Here is a 26999-nt window from a genome sequence, read left to right on the forward strand (position 1 = left end):
AACTTGTTTTATGAAATTATGTGTATTAATAGACAATGTGGAGGTGAGGACCATTTTCCTGGCATCTACATAACTATATGATCGAGCTGGGAGCTTGCTTCCTCCATCTTGGTCATTTTGCTTCTTGTTTATCTGTGCTATTTGTTTGTGTAGTTCGCTTATTTGCATGAAATGAAGCTGTTATTTTTTCTGGAGGGCCTTTCTCTCAAGATTGCAGAACCCAGCATTGCTGCACATGAAATTTTTTTCTTCTGCAATTTACTGTGAAATTAAATGTTCGGATGCAAAGGTGATTGCTGATGAGGCATGAAAGAATGGGATGAATCTTCGTTTCGTTGATGCTAATACTGTGTGATATGTCAAAATTATATATAACATTGGATATCATATGTTTGAGATAGATAGGCGTATTTTGCACTTGGTGATACCAATTCTCATGTAGTCATTTTTGAGAATTTCAGATAACTGTGTCCGTTGATGAGACTACAACCCTGGCGGATGTTGATAAGCTGTGCAATTTTCTTGCCTGTGACAAGAATTATTGTTTTCAAAATGAGATTTCACATCTCTCACAAAAGATATCCATCATTAATTGAAATTCTCAGGTCAATATCACTGCAGAATCTCTTGCTCCAGATGTCCAAATGGCTATCCCAAAGGGCTTAGTTAGAGAGAGCCCATGTTTAACACATCAAATTTTCAACTCATATGCTATTTAATTTTTTCTGAAGTTAGATGCCTTGTCAGGGCACTTAAATCTTTATGTTTCTGTTCTTCAGGTGCCACACACAGCATGAGCTTCAATGATACCTTTATAACACACATTCATTCTCATGAATTCTTTAGCATTGTGACTCCAATGTAAATCACAGTTACATTATTAGATATGGTTGTGGTTCATGGTTTTTCTGCTAGTTCAGCTTCCCAGTTTCTGTCTTTTATTTATTGTAATGCATTGTGCACATTATGCTTCATAAACCAGTAGTTATTTTCTTCTTAATTTTCATATGATTTTTTTGATATTTAATTTCTAGAGTCATCCTTATTTGTGTAATTCTTGTAGTTGTAAGCAAATTTCTATACCTTATTATGAATAAATTGGAACTACTTCTTTCACAGTCATGGTTGAGTTGTTTCATTGCCGGTATGCCAGCACTGCATATGTTAGCATCAGTTGAAAATCCACCCTTCTATAAATTGACATGACTTTCTGATGATGATTTTAGAATATATTTCTGGTCCTGTTTTGCTAAACAACTTTCTCAGTGATGCAATTATATATGTAAAGCGTGTTTCTGCCTTTTGTGTAATTAGTATGAATGAATAATATTTCTCTTTCCTGTCTCTGAATAACTTCTGATGCCCTGGCAAAGAGTGACCTTTGTGATTTGGAGATCCTAGTATTTGTCCACTTGGTTTGGTGTTGAACATTTCTAGTAGTTAGATTGTCATTTTCATTTTGTAATCTTAGGTGCCCACTGGTGGGATTCCTCATCCTCAGAATGTCCAGGATCTGCTGCTGATTTCTTACACATACATAGCAGTGATGGGTTCAGCCATTCTTCTACAATTGTGATTCTCAATGCAAACAACATGGCAAAGCGTCTAGAGGTCCTTCAATTTACTTTTAATGTTTTATGAAAAGGTATGAAATTTCTGTTCCTCCAGCAACAAGTTTTTTTCTTCATAATTTGAACTTCTGACCAAAAGATATTCCTTTAAATTTTGTGTTTGCACCATTCTGGTGTTATCTATAACAATTCTATTACCCCATTCTTTGCTGCAGAGTCAATGGAACTGTTGCCCATGAATTCATTGTAGACTTGAGGGGGTTTGAGGTGCTTAAACCATCTTGACTGTCACTCATTCATTTAGTTCACTATTTTCCTGACCCTTTTATTTGCTGCAATTTGAATTATTGCAGACAACTGCTGGTATAGAGCATAAAGATTTTGCCAAATATCTTATGGATTCCATGCACCAACACAATGTCTTGGTCAGTGCCAGGAACACTGATACGTGAATCCACAGAAAGTGAAAGCAAGGTATCGTGCCACCATTCCCTGTTTTCGAGTTGTCTTGTGGAGACCATTATTTTGAGCTACTTTGGTTTTCCCTTACAGGCTGGACTGGATCGATTCTACTATACTCTTTTCTCTGAAAGGGAAGAAATTGCACGGATTGAGAGTGGAAAGCTGATATTAACAATAATCTCCTGAAGCATAAACATCCGAAATTGCTTGAGTGCAGTTCTAAGAATTCATTCACCTAATTGAATAAGTCGATTTTTTCAGGTAAAGAAAAAAAAAAAGAAATCTGGACATTTTGATTTAATTTTTGTCTTTTTACCACCTTCTCTTTTGAAAGTTAAGATAAAGACCTTGCACAACGCATACAGCTAATGATCGATTTAATTGATTTCGCAGAAGGGTTCTTCTTGTTTAACTTGGGATGATTAACAAGTTTAACTGCAGGGTGCTCCTCATCCTCCATCTCTGCTTATGGGTGATGCATCGAACAAACTCTACTTCCTCTTGTTTAACTTGGGATGATTAACAAGTTTAACTGCAGGGTGCTCCTCATCCTCCATCTCTGCTTATGGGTGATGCATCGAACAAACTCTACTTGAGGGAATACGCATCTTTCCCTGCTTCTTGGCTACGAGCTTCGATTCTCATTCATCTGGTTTCTATTAGCAGGAAGATAATTGAGAGTGACCATAATGTTGTGTGGTTCATTCACTAGGATGCGTCAACTATTCTCATCTGCACTCTTCTTCATTCGTCACAAATGTCTGAAGAAGCTACAGCTGCCACTGCATAGGGAAGTCTTCTCCGGCCACTCCCTTGCACTGTACACATGTAGAGTTGGGGAGTGATCGCTCCTGCGCACCTGCCGCGTCTTGCAAAACACCATTCTCTACTGAAGAACAGGTTCTTTTTCCAAGTCAAATTCGTGCTCTTTAGTGTTGCTGTTTCTTTACAAGCCAAAGATGCTTATGGAACATCTGCATAGATTATGTCTCATTTCATTCCTTTCTCTTATAATTCTCTTTGTCATGCTAAAATAAGTTGATATGGATGGTCAGTTTGCCAAAGCCTGCATCTTTGTAGCTTTGAACAGTGATAGAGAAGGAAACTTTTGTAATATGGTAATGTAGAACATTCACTTGACAAATGAGTATGTGACATCAGAATATAGCCTGTTGGTTGGTTTATAGAATTAAAATAGATATACTACCATTAACCTAAGCATCTTGCATCGAATTAATGTTTCGGTGTTCGCATTTGTGTACATTTTGATTTATATATGATAATATTTTAGTTTAACTCAAGACATCCAATTAGTAAATAATTGATTCAAATAAATCATGAGTTTCTTATGGTGTTTAGACCAAATTTTCTAACAAGCTTCCACATAGATTGATGAAACGAGTATGAAGTAGTAAATTCTATTCAAGTATGGAGATTGCTATTTACAATCCCTTTTTATTATTTATATATTTTATTTTCAATTTTTTAATATTTTTAAAGCTATTTTTTCGTAAATAGATATTAATACTCTCAATTCTCCTCTTCTTCAAAATTTAAAAATATAAATAATAAAATATTATTTTATTATTTTAAAAGAATGAATAGTAAGGAATTGAGGCAAAGTGATCGAATCAGGATCCCCTCCAGCTATTGTAAGATTCCATGTGACAATTGGGACCCCACCATGGTTGCGCCCAGCGGCACACGGCTGTGATGCAGGAATTCGACGGTTCCAATTGAAAGGCATCCTTGGAGAGGATCTGTCGAGGAAACAGATCCGTCATCGAAACCTGCTTATACCCATCGCTCTGTAACGCACGCAGCTTGGTCTCGTCATGGCCGCCTCACCGGCGTCTTCAGCTCCTCCTCCGCCGCCACCGCCGTCTGCAGCGAAGAAGGGCTTCCTCCGCCGCGTTATACCATTTCTCCTCACCGCCAATCTAGCCGTCGGAGGTTCTCTCTCTCTCTCTCTCTCTCGTGCTAACGTTTACACTTCTTTTTGTCCGCTCGTTCCAAGATCGAGAGTAGTTTGAGTCTCGATCGCGTTATATGCTCGTTGTTTATGATCCAGGAAAGCGAAACTGGGTTTAATAGTCGCCATGGAGTCTCAGGTTTCGGTGATCTGATCTTCCCAGAAATAAGCCCTTTCGAGCTTAATATTTTCTTGCCGTGTATTCCTGTCATGTAACAGATAGGAAATGGCTGCATCAAACTGGTAATATCTTGGCATGACTAGTCTATTTTGATGTGTTCCCTTATCATATGATTGGTTCAGTCATTGTGGAAATAGGGTTCTGGATTACCACCCTGTTGTATGACTCAAAAGATAGCCGAGACTGAATAAAATCAATATCCTGAAGGCAAATGATTTTTATGTTGGATCTATGTCTTAGGGAAAAAAAAGAAAACTTTAGGTAATGCCTTTCCGAAAATATACATATGCGAGTTGACGATTGAAAAAGAACTAGAAAATAGTCCGCTAGGGATTGAAAAAGTCGTATGACATATATTTTGTTCGACCTATCTAGGAGCATTGATGTCCAATTTACATGAATGTTCGCCCTAACCCAGGTTGATTAGTACTCAAATTCCTGAAAGAAAATTCCAACAATATGGTATCTAGGTTTACCCACAGGTAAAATTTGAAGACCAACGTTTGGTTATCCCATAGACTAGTTAAGGGAGATAGGAATGAGCATAAGAAATTAGTCCTATAGATCGAAACTTTAGCAACTGAATTCTGGGGTGATTTTTTTTCTTATTTTTCAAACACATTGCTGCTAGTTGTATTATGTGCCTTGTTTTTTATATTTTTGTAGGGAAAATATAGTGTTGATGAACTTGGTGTAAGTTTTCTGATCATGCCTGCAAGGATGAATCATGAGAAAGGATGCAGTCCATTTTTCCCATTGTAGCAATTGGCCAAGCATTCTCCTTTCATGTCCTAATTGAAGTAGCACACCTATCTCCTAACAAAATAGACCTGTGGAATAACATCATCTCATATTCTTTTGTTGCCTGCTTTTTTGGATCTTGCATAGTGTAGCAGCAATTGCTAATTATGCCATGCACAAACCATAAGATGACTGCTTTCACAACACTTTAAATGTTTCTTTTGAAGCTTGACTGTTGTTGTTGCATTTATAAAATACCCACTTCATTACTGTTCAATCTCAAAAGTTGTTTCAATTTTAAATATCTTACTTGTAAATTGTTGCCCTCAGATTCAACCAGCCTTATTTGACTTAACGCTTGTTACATAAAGTAACTGTGAAAGTAACAACCGGCAATCTGCTTCATGTCCATTTTAACTTGTAAATGTCCAGATATTTACCGGCTATAAATGGCTTCATATCTAAATATGATCTTTTCATTTGGACTAACTAATCTGGGAGTTGATTTCTGGAGGTATTATTGTTCAATTGCAGATGTTACTCCTTAACAGCTACGAATTCGTCTTTGCAACAATCGTTTTTTCGTAAGATCAAATATTCATATTTATAATGCATGGTTCTCATCCCCAATTTAACAATCCTCTATTTGCAGTATATGTCCTTCTTAGGACCTCAAAGAAAGAGTCAACTGAGAAGGATGAGGAAGCTGTGGGAGAGGTTCCTGCTTCTCCAGTAGCTACCATCAAACCTGTGATTCCTGATAAGGAACAAGTTGTTGGACCTATTCCAGCACCCTTAAAGGTTCTGCCTCCTATAGCAGAACAAGAGCAGCGGGAACTCTTCCAGTGGATTCTGGAAGAGAAGAGGAAAGTTAAGCGCGGTGATCGGGTTGAGAAGAAGAAAATTGATGAGGAGAAGGCTCTCCTGAAGCAGTTTATTCGAGCAAAATCTATTCCTATGATTTAAGAACCTCATATTTCTTAAATCCTTTATGATGTTGTTGTACTTCACCGTAGCATGGATGCAGCTTATCCTAGCACTGTTTCTCTGTTATTGTGCTAATTCTTCATAAACTGATACTTTTGCAGTGAGTTTGGAAGGTATTACTTTGGATCAATTCCGTGTAAGCCATAATTGATAGACCTGTTTGGGTACTGCTATGCTTCCAGTCAACTAGCAGTTGGTTGTATCCAAACGAGTTCTGCACTGGCCAGATACTTCAATTGTCAAATTCTGATGATGCTATTTTTCTTGAAATAATTTCTAGTCATACACATTTGTCAAGGCTCGTCAGATTCTCAGGCTGTGTTAGCCAGTCATTTGGATTAACATTTGTGCCAGAATGCAGTAAGGATTATGAGGTTTGTGCCCATCTGGGTGATCTCAGTTATTGTGATATTGGAACATTATGAAAATTTTACTACCGATTTTTTTTTCTGAAGTATTCTTGTGTGATTGATCGCAGCATATTTTTCTGGTGCTTGCTTGTAGACATTTTTATGTGCATCCACTGTTTTTCGAAAACTTTTACATGATTATGCTGATGCTGGAAGTTAAATTGTCACATTAACTTCACAGATTCAACCACAAGACCGGAGTCACCGTGCCGGTTTGGCACCAACTGCAAACATTACAGGTAACCTGGAATGTTTCCTTTTGTTTGCAGATCAGTGTTATTTGCAGAGTATGTATCCTTTTGTTACTCTTCCTGGAAGATCCAAGTCTTAATGTTTTATTTATTGTCTTGTATGGAACTCGATTCATGTTTCAGCCATATGAATTGTATGTTTCTGAGATATGCATAATCTCGTAAGCTCTCATGTTCACTTTCCCTAGTGGATCTGGCGTGAGCAGAGATCTCGTTTCTGTTTATGGTCTATTGTATCATGCATGGCGCATTGCACTACGGGTGCAATCTCTTTGTGATGCCGAGTGGCCACAGCCTGGAGGTGCTATCGACAAAGCATTCTTATGATGCTTAGACTGCTAAAGATAAACCCTTTTTGGAGGTCAGAACGATTCAAGATTCAGATTATAAATGGTCATCTGATCAATCATAAGAAGTGGGGAACAGAACCTATATGAGACGGTAGTGTAAGTAGCGTTTGGATATCCGACACGATAACGTCGGTCCGGTAACAGAGTTTTGATGTGGGCCCCACCTAACATACCCATGTTGTTGGTTTGATATAATCAAGATTTTTGTATTACTAAATTATTTATTATTAAAATTCAAAGTAAAAAAAATATTTTCAAGGGTGAATTAAAAAGAAAATCTATAACTTTGGAATTTTCTGGTAGGGGTGTTCCAAACTTAAAAAAAAATTCTCAATGTTTCACCTACGATCCCAACCTTAGTTGGTATTGTTTATCAGTCCACATGTAAAGGCCTAAGTGATCGAGGGAGATGAGAAAGCGATTGGTGTTGTAAACTCACATACAGAGGAGTAGATGGCCAAGGGAGAGGAAGGGTGCGATCGACATTACAACCCACACGAAAAGAGCATAGATAGTTAGGGGAGAGAGGTGGCCGACGAGACTAACTTACGCATAAAAGATACGATTGATCATGATATTAACCAACAAGCAAGGGTGCTAAGCGTACTAAGCATAGAGCAAAAGGGGATGATTACGACGGGAACAAGCATGGTGATCGATAAGAGGTAAAATAAATTTTTAAAAAATAAATTTTTAGAATTTTTTATGCTTAGGTGTTCTTACGTCAAAAACCGTTAAAAGATTTTTTTTTGAAGAATTCATCATATATTTAATTATTTATTTATTCTGGTTAAGGTGATAATTTAAAATCATATTATATAGTATGTATAATAACAACAACAGAAAAGTAATTGAATCTGACACGGATTCTATGATCCGCGATGCATATTAGGGCGTCGATTTGTTGCTGCTTCCCCCTTAAAACATCGACCGCACGCCGCTCCCGGAGCTTCCTCTATCGCTCCTCGCGGCTCCACGCCATAGCCCTCGGAGCACCGCGAAAAGGAGGTTCTCTCTCTCTCTCTCTCTCTCTCTGCGCCAGAGCTTCGTCTCTGTTCGTCACTTCCTCTTTCCATGCTACTCTCGCAATAACACCTTTTAATGTTTATTTTTTCGTCGATAGTACGTTTTCTGCTTTTGATTGCTCACGTTGTCCAAATAATTTCATCTTGTTGTTAGGTTTTTGTTGTTGATGTTCCGTGATCGATAGCAGATATTAAGTAGGGAAAACACTATGTGCTTGTCAGTTTGGATCGGCTAATCTAATCTTCGGTTTACGCATGCCTTGTAGTTTGCTATGGAGCATGGCTCTGCGACAGATTCGAGCTCCTCGACGTTTTCCTTGATGGATGAGGACCATACGTTAGCGAACTCTGTCAGATACACTCTAAATCAAGAGTGAGTACTCTCTTGTCCAATCAACTTCGTGTCTGTTTACGGTTTTTTTGCAAACAGATGGTTGTTTTTCTCTAGTTAATCGTTGTTGTGGACTCAACCTTGTCAGACTTGATTTGAATCGTTGCCGTCTGTTTGAGAAGGTAGAGCTCTTGAGAAGGGTATATGTATAGCTATTAACTAATGCTGATAATAAAAGAATCCGAGCATAATTGGCATGATTTTGAGATGTTGAAATCGGTTTAGCCTATGATGATTTCATTGTCTGCTAACGTTGACATTCGAGAAGTTCTTCGACAAGGAAGTAGGATGACATTTGTCAATATTTATCTTGATTATTATCACTTTTCTGTCTTTACGTCTGACAGCCTGTAGCAGATACTCAGTTCTAGTTGAGAAACACTTGTTCATGTTGATATTTATTCGTGTCCGTCATATAGGTTTTACTTTATGACATGTAAATATCTGTTGATATGTATTGCTCAGTTTATGATGGAACCCTTTCCGATTGGCTTCTGGTGTATGAATCTTGATGACACCGCATACTTGTTCATCAATAGCAAAGTGGTTCTTTGCTTTCCTACTACCATAGATAATTGGGCTTTGTAAAGAGGTTTTGTTTTGATTGTTTACTGATATTTATTCCTCATTGAAAAAATCTGGCTTTTAGTATCATTTATTTTAAAAATAGTGTGATTTCCAGAAAAATGTAGTCATGGATGTTGATGATTTACAGGAAATTCATTAACTATTTGTGCCTTTTGAAACACTTGTTTTCAGAAAATTTGTATTTTATTTTGGTGATAAAGTATTTGATCTTATCAGTGAACTTCTTTTATTCACAAAGCTGATACGCTTACTGTTTCTGGACATAGACTGCCTTGCCAGAAAACTGTTTCTTGTTTACCATCCACAGGCTAAAGATTATTGTTATTGGCATATGAGTTTTTCTTGATGAATACCATTAATTAGGGATCCAATGAGAAATTTAGAGGCTCATTCCTTTTATTATATCAAATCTGCTATTGAAACTTGTCAATTCAAAGACATGTTGCAATTGATACAGTGTTGTTGTAAAGAGGTTTGGATGATGATAATGACAAATATTAGTTGCCATTTCTTCTAGTTCCTTGTGTTCATTGTATCTAAAAAAACCGAATTTTTCACTCACATATATGAACTGTCGTTCTTGCAGTCCAAGGGTGATATTTTGTGGGTATAGCATTCCTCATCCTTCAGAGAACAAGGTCAACATACGAGTTCAGACTACAGGTACCGTATGTGCTACTAGCTTCTTTTTTATGGTTCCCAGATAGCAGTAGTATTTTTGGTGGTGGTGATTATGACTGTCAGCTGTAGACAAGCTACCTTAGTGGAAACTTTCCTTCTCTGGTTTGCTATGAATTGTACACCCATTTAGTCCATGGTCGGGTTGTGCAGGAATTATAGTTTATAGACGCAACAGCTAACACATTGTTTTATATATGCAATGATTTTTGGTCCTTTATCATGTGAGCATGCTATCTAGAATTTCTTAGCTGAATCGTTACCAAATTTTGCATATTTGAATTGTGGGGTTATTATCCAGGATGCAACAAAATAAATTAGGAACTTCAAGAATTGAGTGTCACCTGCCATCATATGATTAACTTTCTGCTCCAACTGTTTCGTGCTCTCGTTGCTGATTATCTATCAGAACATTGGATCGCCCTGTCCGTAACATAATAATTTTTGATTGGATGGATAGGTGATCCAGCAAAGGATGTGCTGAAGGATGGATTTCAGAATCTGATGGTTATGTGCCAACATGTTAGGTCTACATTTGGAAAGGCAGTCGATGATTTCAAGTCTCCCGAAGGAATGAAGATTGATACTCCATGAAGTCCATCTCTTCACCCTGCCAGTGCTGAATTGTGGCCTATGTAATCAGATATTCATCGGTTGCCGTGCAACTTTTATTTGGATTAATATTTCACAGCTGGGTATAACAAGGAAACGAGTTGCTTTATTTGGGTTTAGTTTAACTAGGGTTTAGTTTAAATAGGCTTTCTACCTGTAGCCCCCTTTTGTTTTTAAGATGATGAGATCACTTGTGTTGCTTTTGTAATATCATCCATCCTTCACATTCTTATGCTTGGTTCTATCATTGCCCCATAAAAAAAGGGTCTCTTTACTTTGTGATCTCTCTTTCTTTTCAAGATAACAAGATCTGTTGTCTTTGCATATGGATTGGCTATGCAAGTTGCATTTTGTAAAATCATCCATTTTTATGTTTGATTTTTGATTCTAGGACAAGTGTGGTGTACCAGTTATTTAAAATCAACTATATAAATCTTTTTGAAACATTGATCCAATTGTCTCACGGTTCCTTATATGAATTCTTTTAATGATTGAGCTTTTTGTACTCTTATGAAACCTAATATCCTTAGTTAAATCAAGGGTATTCAATATATATATATATATATATATATATATATATATATATATATATTTCTTGGACCTCTAAGATCAGTTGAGTGTTTCATTTAATCATATTTGTATTATTTAAAATCACTTATATTTCAGTTATGTAGTCTACACCAACGCACGTGCATTGCACGTGGTTAACACGATTCATTCTGTAACCAAACAGATACAAACAAGTGAGGTGACAATAATAATAATAATAATAATAATAATAATAATAATAATAATAATAATAATAATAATAATAATATCTAATAAAGGTTTATTATGATGGAAGACACCAAGCGCTTGGATGCCAACTGGTGCATGAGCTTCCATGACGGTCGAGCGATTAGCTTCAACCGGACATCTGGGCGGACTCGATACGGGGCTGGTTGACCTCCGCCTTGGGAACCACTACGGTGAGCACCCCGTGCTCCATGGACGCCTTCACCCCCTCCACCTTGGCGTTGTCCGGTAGCGAGAGGCGGCGCATGAACCTGCCGCTGCTCCGCTCCACCTGGCGCCAGGTGTCGCCCGTCTCCTGCACCTCGCGGCGGCGCTCCCCGCTGATCTGGAGCACCCGGCCTCCGCTCTCCAGCTCCACCTTCACCTCTTCCCGCCGCACTCCCGGCAGGTCCGCCTTGATAACGTGTACCTCCCCCGTCTCCTTCCAGTCGACCTGCATGCCGGGGAGCTCGGCCGCCGCCGCCGGTGGCGCCGCGGAGGACGAGTCCCACAGCCCCTGCGCGAAGGGGTCCATTCCGCTGCCTTGCACGATGGATATGGCTGCCGGCTGCTTCCCTCTTTAAGACCACGAGGAAGAGATGCGTGCGACGGGGTGGCTCGGAGGGGCGTTTTATAGCAGACGACGGGACGAGGTCGGAGCGCCACATTTGCTGAGAACGAGAGGAAGAGGCATAGCCGCATCCGCTGCAAGCGCCCGATCGACGACTTCTCCAAGATTGACAGCAGATCGATTGGCTCTTTCTTTTTTCTTTTATTTTCAGATCGATGCGATCCACTTAAATCGGATTTGAATTGGAACAAAACAAAGCAAGAGAGTACATAGATTTAGGTAACTAAATAATTAGTCAAGTTTAAGTTCAGATATCAATGTATTATTATTATTATTATCCATAGATTAAGCATGTAGGATTTGAGCATTTCCTAGTCAAAATGGATCGAACAAATTTCTTAATATGAGATAAAAATGAAGGAACGCCAATTTCTTTTTTTTTTTTTAATGGTCAGATCCACCCAACCCACTTGAATTTGATTATATTAAATTTTATTCAGAAGAATGACACAAACCAAAAAGTGTATATCTGATTCAATGTCAATCCCCAATCATCCCTACTGATGTGATGGTGATGGTGTTCTTACAGGAGTATCAAAGCCAAATATAACTAATGTGATCATCTCCCCCTTCTTATTTCATTTCACATTTTGTGTGCATGGAAATGGAAATCCAAACCAGCATTCCTGGATCGAATTCGAGACAGATTTGGATAGGAAAATAGGCATTTGGAACATCAGTCCCCATATAAGAGAAAACAATATATAGTTTCAAGCTTCAAGAAGCAATATATGTTATTTTCCATGTATCATACAACAAATATACAAATTTATACCCCAAGTGGCATTTATAAGTACAATAAAGCAGCAGACAAGAAAATTCAAGCAGGCAATCACTCAGGCAGAATGGATGAATACGATGAACAGTAATCTTATGCTACCACTCAAAATATATGCAGCTTACATATATTCTTGGTTCCAAAACGAACAAGCATTAATGGTAGAATTAGAACCAAATTGATTAAACTGAAAGAGCATTGGTTGTGTTAAAGGGCAGGAGAAAAACACATAATAAATCCAAGTAGCACATATAAGTATGTACGCACGACAAAGGTGGCAGACAAGAAAGACAACCATCGAGATCGAATGGATGAATATGCGGTGCAGTGATCTTAGGTAACCACCCAAACACATTCAGTTTACATTTGTGATCGGTCGCAAAACAGTAAATTTTAGACCATGAACTAGAAACAGCATGAGCATTAGTTGTTATATAGGGAAGGAGAAAGCAATGCATAGGATATGTATGTTATTTTACAAGCACGATACCACTTGTAGTTCTATACCAAGTAGCATGTATAATTACTACAGAGGTAGGAGGCGAGAAAATTCGTGTAGACAATCATTGAGACAGAATGGAAGAATATGCTGAACAAAGGATCTTTTGCTACCAGCCAGAAGTATTCAGTTTTACATCTATGCTCAGCTGCAAAATGAATGCCCACAAACACCAACAGTAAAATTAAGGACCAAATCGACGTAAACTGAACTGAAAACAGCATGAACATTACTCATTATCAAGAGCAGGAGGAAGACACACATAGAGATACAGATAATATGAAGCTCCTTGCAATAGTTTTGAGCAACACAAAAATGGCAACAGGTACCAAGTGTGAAGTAGTAAAAAGCTGCTCAACAAAGCCCCAAAATGCACAACAGCGTAAATCCAAGTTCATATAATTGGTGTAACATACCAACCTTGGTTATGCTTCTGGGTCGCATCAGGCATATGTTTGTTCTCCCAAGAGAAGAAGACTTGAAAGTTGTAATTCAAAATGAAGTGTCTGCAGTACAGCTCTCTATTCCATATGGTGTCAAGGTTCAACGCCACAAATGATCAGTCCAGTTCCAAAAGCTTCTGCAGAATCTAGGGGCTTCATATGTACATGGTCTTATCTTTGCATGTAGACAAGCTGTTCACATGATTTGGACCGTTGATGCCTATGTCACGATGGAGCAACTTTAGTGATGTGCAGCTGAGGTGGTTCACTGTCATAGTCACCTCGAAAAAAAAAAAACTAAAAATGGAAAATATAAGAGACAAAACCTCCAGAATAAAATTATGGACATGTAGTGTAATCTGAACAATGCATTTTCAAAACTATGCCATTACAAACTTGCAACTATCACCACTGACTCTAGGGTAGCTTGAACTAACATCCAAACAGACACAAAGTCTCAAGACCTTGAACGACTGAAAAAGGATAGCAGAGAGTAACAGCACCAAAGTCATACTGTGTGAGTAGTGTATCAATTACGTTCCTTTAGAACAATTTATTTAAACATCCTTATCGACAAGTTATTTCGCTTCCATATTTTAGCATCGCCAGCTTTATGTTCCTGAAAATTTCTCCCTTTCCTCTCTCATTCATCTTCGTGACAATGATATGTATTTAGTTGACATACAAATTGAATTTGATGAATAAGGACTTACGATTTCATTTACCATGTAGCATTGTCCAAAAGTTGTAAATTACAGAATATCCACTTTGGAATAGCTCATTATCATTAATTTCCTTCCTGTCATCTCCATATGCTTGTGCTTAAATCTACATCCATGTGTGATTCTATGATACAACTACATGAACCAAAGAATTTTATAATGAATGCTGATAACAAGCGGGAGGGGATTTCCAAGAAAACATAGGTTGAAGCAGTGAGAAAGGATATGAAACCTCATCAATTGATGAACATGGTTCTTCAGATATAGCCAAGTAATTGGAAAGAATCCACAGACAACTCACAATATCTGAACTTTAATACTTGCAGATAGCATGTCAATTATGTTAAGAAGATGCATATGGGTAGCTAACAAACATGATCTACTCATTTTCTGTAATGGATATTACCAATAAAAGTACAAAATACAGTCTTCCGAAAGACTAATCCAACTGTCAGATAAAGTCACTTACCCAAATATTCCTGTCAAGTGAGAGCCTAATTACATTCAATAGTTTGGATACAAAAAACTAACAGGCGCATATCATTAGTATTAACTTGATACAACATGAAAGAACAAGTCAGTTTGACAGATGATCAACAAGGCAATGGGAGAGATGCACCTCTGTTGCACCTTTGCTGGATTTCATATGATACCAGAACCACCAGATTACATGACAAATATAGTCATCTCAATATTCAGTTGGCCCATATGATCAGTGGCAGTGACAAACTTGTCATGAGCAAAAAGATGACAAAAAGATGCCAACCACAACAACATGTCTAGGACTGAACTCAATTGATAAAAGGCAATCTCAATAAAGTCTTCCAGTGCATTCAGGAGACCCACAATAGCAGTCTTTCTGTTTTATGTTACCATCTGCATCACGGACCTGATCTAACGAATAGTTATAGTGATATGTCAGTTCTTGTAATGGAGGAATATTTTCAGCAGCAAAAAGCATTATGTGTGGTACTCTCTTGTCGTCATGATCGTAAAGAACATTTTGTGCATAGAGGTTAGGTGAACAGCTATGATTAATAAATCTTCCCACATTCCCATACTCAGCTGCATCAATGGTGAAACCCACATCGTCCACAGTTTCACGCTGGGAACTAGTCTTCAAGCCTGGAATAAGAGAAGGAAGTCCCTCCCAGAGAGAGTGATCATCATAGTTATGACCAATATCAAAAAGATACTCATCGTTACTCCTCTTTTCAGCTTCTTTATCCTGAAGCAGCTCCCCGATGTACTCGCATATAAAACTTCCTGACGGAATGGAATATAATGATCTCACCCCCCAGCCCCTTGTTTTTGTCCTGAAAATTTCTAGTGGTATTTGGATTCCATGCTGGCTAACCCTGTTGTGGCATGATGAGGGACACTTGCAGGACGGGCCACACTCATACAGAAGAGGTTTTGCTTGCACAATAGCACCATTAAAGTTGAATGGAATTTCACCTCCATTCTTCACAGCACATGCACACCTCCCTGAATCGGAGCAGCCATTCACGCAATCACAACCTTCTGGAGGATTCTTCACATACCATGAAGGATATTTGATCTCTGTTATGTACTTGAAGGGAGGAGGGTGCTCATCATTTACTGTGTTGATTACACAAATTGGTATCTTCTCCTGCCCATCTGATATATCCTTCACGCACAAACCTTCTCGTACTTTTGACCTCTTTGTTTTTCTGACTTCTTGAAGAGCAAGTTCTGGTTGTCCTGGCATTCTTCTTAACTGGAACTTATAAACAAAGAAGCCATGAGGCCCTTTCTCCTGCCAGTACTTCTCAACCAAATACAAACCAGCATAAGTTAACGTTGAGACTAGTTTGGACCTTCCATCGTGGGAACTTCCTCCTTTCATCTCCTTAATTCCATGAATAACTCGAACAGGAGTCTTTGTGTCAATACTGTTCTTCAGTGCCAGATTTCCACGCTGAAGCTTTTGGTCTTCTGGTGGCTTATCTGTACCGGCAGGATTTCCTCCAGAACCAGAGTATATCAAGACATCTGAGCTATCCATATCATCATTATATCCCCCAGAAGCCACAATACTTGTTGCAACGTATATACCATTTTTCTTTAGGGCATCTATGCCTCCTTGAAATGGGCGATGAAGACCAACAATGGAGAGCTCCACCCTGAAATGAAATTCATCTCCAACTTCAACGCCAGGAACAATACCTATGATCTGCTTACCAGTGTTAACCCATTCACCTTTTTGTTTAAGGATATCAGCTGCAGTCAGGTCAACCCTCTTTGTCTTGCCTAACCCCTTTGATTTTGCCTCCTCAGTTTGCAATAGTTTCCTGCAAACCACTTGAAAGAGCCGCAGCGCTCTTCTAACCTTATGACGAACCAATATGTCTTGACTATCAGCACCACTATAATTCCATCCAGAAGGAACAATCGGAGGGATGTTGACGGACAATTCTCCTGATCCATCAAAAACTGAAAGGGGTGGAGCGTCTATGACACTCTGCTCATAGGATCCTTGGTAAACTGTAACTGCTCTTTCATTTTCTTCACCGTGAGACAGAATATCCTCATCCTCCACGTCCCTCAAGGCTAGTTGCATATTCAACTTGGTTCGTTCCCTCTTCGCCTTACGTTTATGCACCACAACAGAATGAGAACTAGAATTACCAGACACAGTATCCTCATCCTCCACTTCTTTCAAGGCAAGTTGCATGTTCAACGTAGTTTGTTCCCTCTTCACTTTGTGTTTTGGCATCGCAACAGAGCGAGAACCAGAATTACCTGACTTGAAACCCTGCTTCCATGGACATCTGGGAGCAGCCATGAGAGCTTGAATGATCAGCCTTTCGCCATGAGCTTCCAGCTTCTCAACATCCAGATTGTGGTCAATCCTAGCATCATTTTCATCCACAGTTGCATCTAAGAACTTTCTCTTGGTACTTTTACTAACCTTTTGATATTTCGTCACCATTTTATCAGTTGATTTCCCCAATGAAAGTCTCTCCCCCCTTGCAGCTACTTTATCAAGATCAGGTGTCATGCTCCTTTGAGCATCCCTGTTAAGTTGTTTGATTGCCTGCACACCCAACCTTTCATCAGGAGCTGCTCTAATAGGTAATTTCTTCTCCCTATTTTCTCCAGAAAGAGACTGCTTTTCTGCTTCCAAACTCTTGATCTTGGGAGAGGGAAGGGGAGACTTCAAAACCTTAGCTTCTACCAGGAGAGTTTCTTCTTCAATCTTCTTGATCTCAGTCCTTTCCTCCATCCCCTTGGCAACCTTATTGTCAGCAGGAACTTCAACAGTAGCAAAATCTTTTGGGGCCACTGTTTGTTGATCCACAGCAGGCATCTTCTCCTCTATCGGACTCTTGCTCTTTGATGAAGCATTCGCTGCAAGTTTTAAGGCCTCCTCCCTGCTCATACGAGGAGCATTTACTCCGCAACCGATTGGATAATCCCGAACAGCTGAGACAGCTTTCCTTGACGAAGGAGGGTACATCTTCGGTGAACATTGCTTTACCAGATCACCGTCCGCATTCAGTGTTTCATCCGTTCTAGATACAACTGATGCTTTGGACTGTTCGAGTCCATTCTCCAAAAACAACGGCAACGGCAGCTCTACTTCACGGTTGTGAATAGAAGACTCCTCCATGCCCTGGTCCAGTTCCTCTTCTTGCTCCACTTTAACGGCTGCAACATTTCCCGAACCCATCGTCGAAGAATCCACAACGTGAGGTTTCATAGTACCGACCGTCAAGCAAGGCTTCCCCTCTATGTCGGCCGGGGCCCCCTCAGGAGGCCCACAAACGCCAGGCTCGGCGACCTCGTTACAGGCGGCAAGTTCCTTGGATTCCGGAGCAGGTGGGGGCGGCGGAAGAGGCGGCAGGGCCTCCTTCGGCTTCCATCCAACTACCACCGCGTGAGGGCCGCACCCTTTAGGGAAGTCTCGGACGCAAGGAACCAACGGCCGCCGGAGCTTCGCCGCCTCCGCCATGCTCTAAACCCTGCAGCTCCTCGCCCTATTCCACCACGCCACGATTGATATTAACAAGAAGACCAGATTGACGGGAACAGCAAACTAGGGCAAAGGATGAAACGACCCCATCGAAAGCCCTAATCACAATGGGGTTCACAGAATGGAATCGGGCTACTTCGCCTCCTCTTCCTCCTCCTCCAAGTGTTCTTGGGAAGAATGGAAGGTGAGTGGGAGGAGGGACGAGGGTGGGCGAGGCGAAGGGTTTCTGTTGGGAACGGCGATGGGATGAGTCAAAGTGCAGGCAAAATTGAGGTGTTGGTTCGATTTGGAAGAGAGAAGGAGACGGCTCATCAGACAACAACGGTGAGAGGGAGATGCGGTTTCGGCACCTATACATTCGAACCCAAACCAACACCCTCGGTATCATTTCCCCGTAGTTCAAATCATCTTCAGGTGCATCCGCCGCTGGCGTCAGCATGAAGGAAGACTCCGGAAATATGTCCACGTCATAGGACGCGTCGAATGCAGTGGAGCCCACGAGTCGAGGGAGTCCATACCGGAAAGTCGATCGAATCTTGATTTCTGGATAATTCATTGAACAAATGGATCAATAATTACCAAAGAAAGGCTTGATATTGTTAGAACATCATAAAAATGATTTTTGCAAGAAATTAAATATTTTTCTATTTCAGTGTCAACACAATAATTAGTGGATCGAACTGAACGAGTGTTCCGCCTCCCAGAAACTGTCAGATGACAACAAAGTAGAATTATTGTGCTCCCCACAGCTAAACATTTACAATTCTGCGAGTAAAGTTAGCTTATGAGCCAAGAAGTTTGTACTCTCTATCTATCCAGATGGGTATAGTAAATTACAGCCGGATCACTCTCGCAAGCTCCTCCATATCTTGTGGATGGGGTTTCAATTGCCGGATAAAAAGATTGATGACATATGTAGTGTTTCATCTCTTCTATAATAATCGCAAGATGCTAATTCTGCTCCTCTCCGCTGAATTTGATAATATATGCTGTTCCTGCAAGATCAGAATTGAAATCCAGTGAGCCATCACATTCAATGGTAAAACCAGACTTAATTGTGAAAATTAAAATTACAACTGTCAGGAATCCCTTTAAAGGTCCTCAGTGTAATTAATCAGTGGGGTTGGCAAGAAATTTCACCGGGACAAAAAGGATGGGTTGTCCCCCGAGTCCTTAGGGGGTAGCAACCCTCTCCCAACTGATGATACCAGGTTCCAAAAGAATTCCCTGGAGGATCATCTAAATCTTTTCACCATACCCTCAGAATCTAGTGAGCATGGAACAAAGAGGAACACTAGTAATAACAGAATTAACTAATAGAACCTTCCTTCATGGGCCACTTCCCTTCTTTAAATCTCAACCAACTACTAATCTCTTGTTGGGTAGCAGGGGCAAAGTGAAAAAAAAAATTTAATTCAGAATATTGAGCTCATGAACTACATACAAAGTTTGACCACAAAACCTGTCAAACTAGGTCTTATGCTTCTTGAAAGATCCATTCCCTAAGCATGCATTGCAGTCTGCAAGAATCATCCAGCACTAAAGCAATCAATACACCACAGAAAACTTTAAAAAACCTGCTCCATCTTCAATGTTTGTCACCTGACATTTTCTCCCTTGATATACTTTAAAAAACCTGTTCCATTTTGTACTTGAGAAAACTTAAGTGCAAAATGTGGCCCTTATCCAGCGCCTGCCATTAAAAATCGATAGAAGTGTAAGAATTAGATATAAGGCTACAACCATGACAAAAACAAAAATTCAAACATGAACAGGATGACACAACTAGAAGCAATTAGTTGACTTAAGAGAACAAGAAATGATGGGGCCATAGAGAATATTTATCAATTTCTGATTCAAAGTCAGATCGACAAATATTATAGACTTATATTAACATAATATTACTAATAATGGAAAAAATAAGAACCAAAAGTAATCTTGAACTAATCCTAGTTCTCACCCGAGAACATCAAAGCATAAGGGTTTTAGATTGTTGTAACCTAAAGTTAAGTCTCATCGGTTTATTTCCACATTATAGCTGTACATGCTTTCCTTGTTACCTTTCAACATTCTAAATGTGTAAATAAATTCCATGGGCAAGGCTTTATGACTAAAACTTGAAAAAATAGCATTTGAGTAAATTGGATATGTTGCTCCAAAAATTCTTTCTTCAATGATTGGCCAGAGATGACATACAGAGAGATGAACTTAGGAAGGTGAATGCAAAACCTAGAGAATAAAGAAAAATAATAAAAACTGCCAATCATTTACTAATTATTGCTAATTTCCCATCGTAAAAATGAACTTGACTATGCTACTGTGTCACAGAAACTGGCACTTGTAATATCCTGTGCTTTTGACAATATACACAGATGACAATCAAAACCAAATAATGGCTTAAGATGATAGCACTGATCAGATGATGTTATATGATAGCAAGTGCATAAGATGATACATGACTGTCCTGATTATTGACAAAATCAAATATGAAAAAGCTTGGAAATGCTCAATTATAATTTACCATACCGATCCATCACTATATCCCGTGAACGGTTCACAATCTGTCTGCAGTATACACTGATGTCCAGAGTGTTGAAACCAGTTCTTTCAAACAAGTTTGATAATGTGTCCTCAGAAAAGTAGAAAGAACACTGACATAATTACACCATATCATTAGCGGACATAGCCAATAAAAAGAAGTAAATATATGATGAACTGGACAAGATTCAGAACAAATCACCCACAGTGCCATCACCTCTGACATAGAAATTTTCGCTAATCGTCTGACCTTTATTTGCAAGTTTGATCTGAGTTTCAAAACCAGGAACTAAGTTGGTGCTCTATCACAAAAATTTACAAATGTTCTAAGAACATTAGCATATATACAATAGGCAGAAAATTAGTAAAAATCGTTACTGAAAACTACAATAGAAGTTTTCAAAAGAATGCAAAAAAGCAAATAAAAAAGTTCTGTTTTGCCTAAGGTTTTCCTTGGACGACTAACTTTACTTATTACCCATATATAATGAACCCTTAATCATATGAACCAAGATGCTTCATTCATATTACTAGTGGTGAGCTCATCTTGCTTCGTATAACATAACTACCCTTCCCCTTCTGATATGGGAGTGAGACTGATCAATGCACTGAAATCTCTCCTATTCATGGGCTTAACTTCCGAACAAATGCATGCTTGAAGACAACTCCTAGCCTGGTCTAAGAACTTAAAACTTATAAGTTAAAACCAACTAGTTTTTAACATGTGCAGTCCTTGTCCTTAAGAGCTTCAGTTTCATTATGGCCTCAATTAACACATTGTTACCCTTTAGCATACAGCAGATGCCAAACATAAAGGAAAAGGAAAACATTAGACTCCATAGGTTTGGGCCACAGTATGGGTCATATAAAATTCATTGTCCAGCTGTTATATTACATATGCAAATATGATCAAGGAGACAGATAAATTCACTGGTAGCAAATAAATGGAATATCTAGGACTGAATTTTGATCTAGATAAAGATGCAAATATCTAAACACAAACACAGATACAAATATAACAATTGACATTAATGTGCTTGACAACTCAGAATATAACTTCAAAATGCAAGTTAGGAGTCTTAAAATAATCCGATGAACAAACATCAAATGCCTCGCTCACTCAATGGCTGTAGGCATGACACGCGTTTAGAGTTCTATATACATCAAAGTTTAGTTATAATAGATATATGGTTCACATCACTTGGGGACAATCAGCTTAAGCAAATAAGGAGATTAAAATGTTGGCAGATACCAAATGCAGTTGCCATTAAACATCTTTGACACATGTTTAAGCACTTTAAAAAAATTCACAAACTCTCACCATGATGGATAGATATAAGAATAACCAAGATTTCAAATACTGGTCAACACAGTGCATCCTGATTGGTATTGACCAATTTGACAAAGCATTGGTATCGTATCATATAATTCAGAACAAGTTAGTACTATCTTTTTATTCAATGATTTAAATAGCGCCCGAGCGCTTGCCTAGGTGCTCAGGCGAGGCAGGGCCCGAGTGCCTCGTGGGTGGACCAGGTGACGCACTTCAATGAGGCGCCGCCTGGGCGCTCACCTGAACCCAGGCGTCGAGCGCCTTGGGCGAGCGCCCGGTTCAAATAAAGCAACTGAACCAGACTTTAAAGTCTAGTTCGATTCAACAGCAGTTAGTTGGTTTGATTGAACCAACTAACCAGCTTCTTACCCGCAAAAGCAACCCTTGCACGCCCGCACAACCCTAGCACTATTTCTGCCTCTGCTGCCAACGTTTTCTGTCGTTGCCTTCGCCACAAACACAGTGGACCAAGCCTTCCTCTATCACCAACGGACAAGTCTGATGGTCTAGCAAGAGCCCGTAGCTTTCTTTTGTCGCTGCTCCATGTGCAGTTCCTCCCACCGTCGAGGGAGAGGACCACAGGTTCCTCCACCACCGTCAAACACCGTCTGGAGCTTCTGCTGCTGCTGTCCGCAGCTTCCTCCACTGCCGCGGCAATCTTAAACTGAATCCTTCGCCGCTACTGCTGCCGTCCACAGCTTCATTCATCACCGCTACCTTCTTCCCCACTTTCCATTGTCAGTGACACTTTTATCCCCCTCTACTACTGCTACCAGTTCTCTTTTCCTCTCTAACTACTGTTAACAGTAAATAATATACTGTTAACAGTAGATTGTTGACTACTGTAAAAAGTAATTTCTGTTTACTAGATTGATAATATACTATTTAGATTTTAACACTGCTAATCTTTGTATATTTAAAATTATTATTAGGATTTCAGGATAAATGGCAAGTGTACAAAGTAAGTTAGTAGATCTTTTAAATTTAATATCATATTTTTATTTATATAATCATATTTATCAATTATATTATATATTTTTTATATTTTAATATTTCAGAGTGTTTCGCTTCCCTCAAACGAGCGCCTCGGGCATGTTAGGACCTTGGTGTCTTTTAGCGCCTAGAGCTTTTTAAATCATTGTTTTATTATTATCCAGCTAATACTAAAAGGTATGGATCGGTATACCCCTGGTACATCAATACCGTGTTGGCCCAGTAGAATATCAGAACTGGTACATGACCAAGATTTAAAACCTTGAGAGTGTGAATTTGACACTTTTGAAATGAGATGTTGTTCAATAAACAATTGATGACTTATTACTTGTCTAATCATGGTACATGGTAGGAAAATTGATCCACATAGTTAACAATGCCAAAAGGTCACAAACAAGAAAGAAAACATATATTCAAATTAATGTTCCATCTAAGAACAGGTGCAGTGGAACTATCTAATAAAAGTAATGCAAAAATACAACAAAGAAAAATATAAGCTATTAGAACACATTGATGTCAGTTAAAACACTACTCGCAATGATCAAATACCAAGTATTAAGAACAAACTTCAATGATCTAGCAAACCAATCAGCAGAACTCTCAGAAGACTTACCTGAGCAAAGTCCCCAAGGGCATAGTCTCGAAAAAGTACATAGCCACTTGGCTGGAAGATTGTAAAAGACATGATACTAAAAGTTAAACAAATAAAATCAGCAGAGAAACAAACTTTGTGACCATCAGGTTGGATACTCACTTTCAGAATGGTTCTGACATTCTGTAACACTGCAGGCATATTCATGGGAGAAACTGCAGACAACATAAAGATCTGCTAAGGTGTCAAGTGGTAAACTGTGAGATTATCTAATAACATACATAGCCAACTGAATTATAAGTGAGAAAAATCAACAGTTAAGTCTGAAGAAATCATTTAAAGTAAAGAAAGGAAGGAAAACGTCAGTCGTAACAAGCCTAAAATCACCATTCAAAAAGAAATTCTGCATGCAAAAGACATTATCTTGTTAGAAGGGCAATTGAAATGATTGACACACAAGAGGTTGTTGGAGATTGTTACAAATGCTAATATTTGAATTTACAAAATTTAAGTACATGAATTCATTCATTTGGTGACAAATAGCTAACTAAAGAATCAACAGATCCCACTTCCAGATTTATCACATCCCCAGCTTGTCATGGGAGCTGCCAAGGGTCAGCACTATATATATATATATATATATATATATATATATATATATATATATATATATATAGGACAGGTTAAAAATCAAGTCCCAACTGCTACCGGCCAAAGCAATCCAATGCACTAATAAGCAGAATGTTTGTAAGAAACAAAATTACAGGTTTTCATAACCAGCACTATTTGAACAGTGGTATCTTCCACTAAATTAATCAGATGTGTCAGAATGCAAATACAGATCACCACTAGATGCTCCCAAGTCTCATCAAAATAATCTTAGAAACTGCCAATTGAGTGAATCTTTTGTTAGCCCATGAAGTACATCTCTCAGAAGAACCATCTTAATCTTTGTAACATACCCTAGCTGGTAAAACCTCAATTCTAGAAGTCTTCACAATTCAGATCATCTTATACATAAAAATCTCATATTGAAAAAACCAACCCCAAATATGTTCACATGAAATGAAAACAACTAGAGATTTCAGAATTTTGTTCACATGCTCTCTGGGTTATGAAACCCATAAAACACTGCAACTGATATGTCTAAATTTCAGAATTTTCAAAGCAGAAATTTAAGAATTAGCTCTTAAATATTTTCAATATTTTTCGCAACTTATGCCAGTTCAGTAGATGCATCAAACATTATCTTATAAAAATATAATCTACATTATTGCGGATTTGTAGCAGATAACCATACTACAAAATGGCGGACTCCAGGACATGAAGCTTTTGGTATTTCATGGAACCATTTTGAGAAAAATTACCATGGTAACAACATCAACTGATGATGGCATTATGATCTTGGAAAGATCATCCTTTGTTACATCACAAATAAAAGCATTCAATCTGTCTGAAACAGAAGCACCATTTTCCTGACAATTAAAAAAAATGATAGATAAAAAATTAGACTGCTACCATCCATTGAAGTATGCAGAACAAATGAACCTTTTCAATACTTCATTTTTTTTATATATACCTTAACAAAAGCAACTGCATGAGGTGAAAAATCACAAGCATGAATAAAAACATTAGGAAATGCAGCCAGAAGGGGGAAGAGAGTGTTTCCAACTCCGCAACCAACCTATAGCAAATCATCGAAATCAATTAGCACAAACACCCATTGAATAACTAAATTTCTCATACAGAATAATCTGGAATTTAAGTAATAAAAACATGCAAACATACACACACAATCATAAAGGTCTAGGTATAGTCACCAAACAATCAGAAAATGGCTGATAAAGCAAAGAAAAAAAAAGAGAAATGAGAGGGACGGCAGCCTATGTATTCTCATACGTAAATGTGGGAAAACTGAAAAGGCAACTTGTTTTTCTTGAACTCAATGGTGACATCAGACAAGCAGTGATAATCATCCTAGTTCACAAACTTTGTCCTAATCAAATAGCTTCAGCTTTTCTCTTAAAATATATTACATATTAATAGAAACATCTTTTCTATTTTTCCAATTCCTCATACACACATGGAGATTTTAGAAGAGACCAGTGATGCTCCTCACATCTGTGATGACTAGCAAAAATGTTTCAGATTATTCACTGTGAGCCAAGATATACATGTTTTAACCCGACTATAACCATATTATAAATGATTTATTTACATTCTAAGACAAATCAAAATTTTGACCTTGTGACACAACACCAACAATGAGGAGAAGAAAACGCACCATGTGGAAACTTCTATCATAATATTTTATAACAAAGCAGAAAAAGGAGGAGAATAAATCAACCAAGAAAGTAGCATGAAAACTAGATGGCCACAAATCATCCCCAAAATGAACCGAATCAACCGTAAAAAAGCGGATTACATCTAGCACGACGTTAGAGTTTGCATTAACCAGGGTTACCTCTAGTACGACCTTAGGATCCATAGATGCCTGACCGCTCTCCCCGGAAGACTGCGAGAGGACAAGTTGAACCACCATCTTAGCTAACAAGAACAATAATTCGGCTCAAAAAAGTCGAATAAATGGTAGTGGCGGTCTTTACAGCGAAATATCGCCGCCAATCCTTCTCCAGGTAGTGGCGATCTTTAAAGAACTGCTCCAACAAAACATTTCATCAAATGGTACAACGATTAAGAGCAACGGTAGATTGTCCAAGAGAGATGGCGAACACGAACCTTGCCCTGGTGGCGCTTATAGAAATCGTCCCAATATTTGGTGGCGTTCCTCTCGTACTTTTGATCCTTTGCATTAGGGTTCAGATGGCTTGAGGCGGAGCGGCTGAAGTGAGGTCGGACGTTTTCCCCGATGCCACCGCCGCTGCCGAGACGGCGAAGCGATCGCATGCGGCAGCAAAGAGGGCGGTGGCCGAGAAGGGGAGCGAGCTGCATCGAGGGCGGTCGATCACTCGCCGTCACACCCACTCTCGCATCCGCCCATTGCGGACCGTGTGACGTATTTTGGAATATCTTTACACATTTATCCTTGCACAGTTTTGAAATATCACGTTTGCCCTCTATATATATATATATATATAGTGTTTTTATGTTGTTTAATTATCTTTAAAAATGATAATTCTGTTTTTTTTTTTGTTCTGACCGGTTTAATTGTGTGAATGGTGCATTCATCCGTTATGTATATAAAATTATAATTTGTATAATCTAAGATAAGAGAGGAAATATATTTCTGAGAGGAGATAATAATAAATATAAGAGATGGGATCGTTGACGTTGCCAAGGCGTGCCTCGATGTCAGCCAGCCCTGCTGGCTGTAACACACGTCACGGTTTTGACCGTGACCACAGACAATAGAGACTACGTGGTTGACCGGACAACCATGCATGGCCAACGTCAATGACACGGGAGAGGTGCCTTCTATGGTCTCCCTTGATGCTCGTTTAAGGTCTTTCGTTATGG

General features: G+C 38.9%; 3 protein-coding genes and 1 non-coding gene across 6 annotated transcripts; 1 reads left to right on the forward strand and 3 right to left on the reverse strand.

Annotated features, from left to right (window-relative positions):
• Positions 1-3681: 3681 nt before the first annotated feature.
• LOC103993763 (uncharacterized) lies at positions 3682-6197 on the forward strand. The gene is made up of 2 exons (XM_009413945.3): positions 3682-3986; positions 5580-6197. Exons 1-2 carry the CDS (start codon positions 3869-3871, stop codon positions 5891-5893), a joined length of 432 nt encoding a protein of 143 aa, XP_009412220.2. The 5' UTR covers positions 3682-3868; the 3' UTR covers positions 5894-6197.
• A 4778-nt stretch (positions 6198-10975) lies between these two features.
• LOC135618756 (class I heat shock protein-like) lies at positions 10976-11747 on the reverse strand. Its single transcript, XM_065119948.1, has one exon. It carries the CDS (start codon positions 11526-11528, stop codon positions 11124-11126), a length of 405 nt encoding a protein of 134 aa, XP_064976020.1. The 5' UTR covers positions 11529-11747; the 3' UTR covers positions 10976-11123.
• Positions 11748-13103: 1356 nt separating this feature from the next.
• On the reverse strand, positions 13104-19038 carry LOC103993760 (histone-lysine N-methyltransferase, H3 lysine-9 specific SUVH4-like). Of its 3 annotated transcripts, none has more exons than XR_010489134.1 (3): positions 18904-19038; positions 14686-18609; positions 13104-13564 (listed from the first exon to the last, which is right to left on the reverse strand). XR_010489134.1 is itself a non-coding variant. In XM_065119942.1 (2 exons), the coding sequence occupies exon 2, from the start codon at positions 18043-18045 to the stop codon at positions 14878-14880; it is 3168 nt and encodes a 1055-aa protein (XP_064976014.1). In that variant the 5' UTR covers positions 18046-18609; positions 18904-19038; the 3' UTR covers positions 14584-14877. The 3 variants fall into 3 exon arrangements, 1 of the variants encoding a protein (XP_064976014.1); XR_010489135.1 differs by having other exon boundaries at positions 13104-13641; XM_065119942.1 differs by lacking the exon at positions 13104-13564 and having other exon boundaries at positions 14584-18609.
• Positions 18782-26579, reverse strand: LOC103993759 (uncharacterized). Its single transcript, XR_010489136.1, has 10 exons — positions 26262-26579; positions 26129-26179; positions 25987-26037; positions 25102-25206; positions 24890-24997; positions 23685-23756; positions 23544-23594; positions 20811-20873; positions 20593-20717; positions 18782-19759 (listed from the first exon to the last, which is right to left on the reverse strand). It is a non-coding gene; the product is annotated as an uncharacterized LOC103993759 (transcript).
• Between the last annotated feature and the right edge of the window lie 420 nt (positions 26580-26999).

This window comes from Musa acuminata, chromosome BXJ2-8 (assembly GCF_036884655.1).
Source record: "Musa acuminata AAA Group cultivar baxijiao chromosome BXJ2-8, Cavendish_Baxijiao_AAA, whole genome shotgun sequence".
In the NCBI taxonomy this organism is placed as follows: Eukaryota; Viridiplantae; Streptophyta; class Magnoliopsida; order Zingiberales; family Musaceae; genus Musa; species Musa acuminata.

Bases quoted from the DNA above. Each gene is read 5' to 3' on its own strand.
- LOC103993763 (XM_009413945.3), top strand. From the start codon at position 3,869: ATGGCCGCCTCACCGGCGTCTTCAGCTCCTCCTCCGCCGCCACCGCCG. The intron at 3,987-5,579 runs GTTCTCTCTCTC...CTCTATTTGCAG, and splicing joins CGCCAATCTAGCCGTCGGAG to TATATGTCCTTCTTAGGACC.
- LOC135618756 (XM_065119948.1), bottom strand. From the start codon at position 11,528: ATGGACCCCTTCGCGCAGGGGCTGTGGGACTCGTCCTCCGCGGCGCCA.
- LOC103993760 (XM_065119942.1), bottom strand. From the start codon at position 18,045: ATGGCGGAGGCGGCGAAGCTCCGGCGGCCGTTGGTTCCTTGCGTCCGA.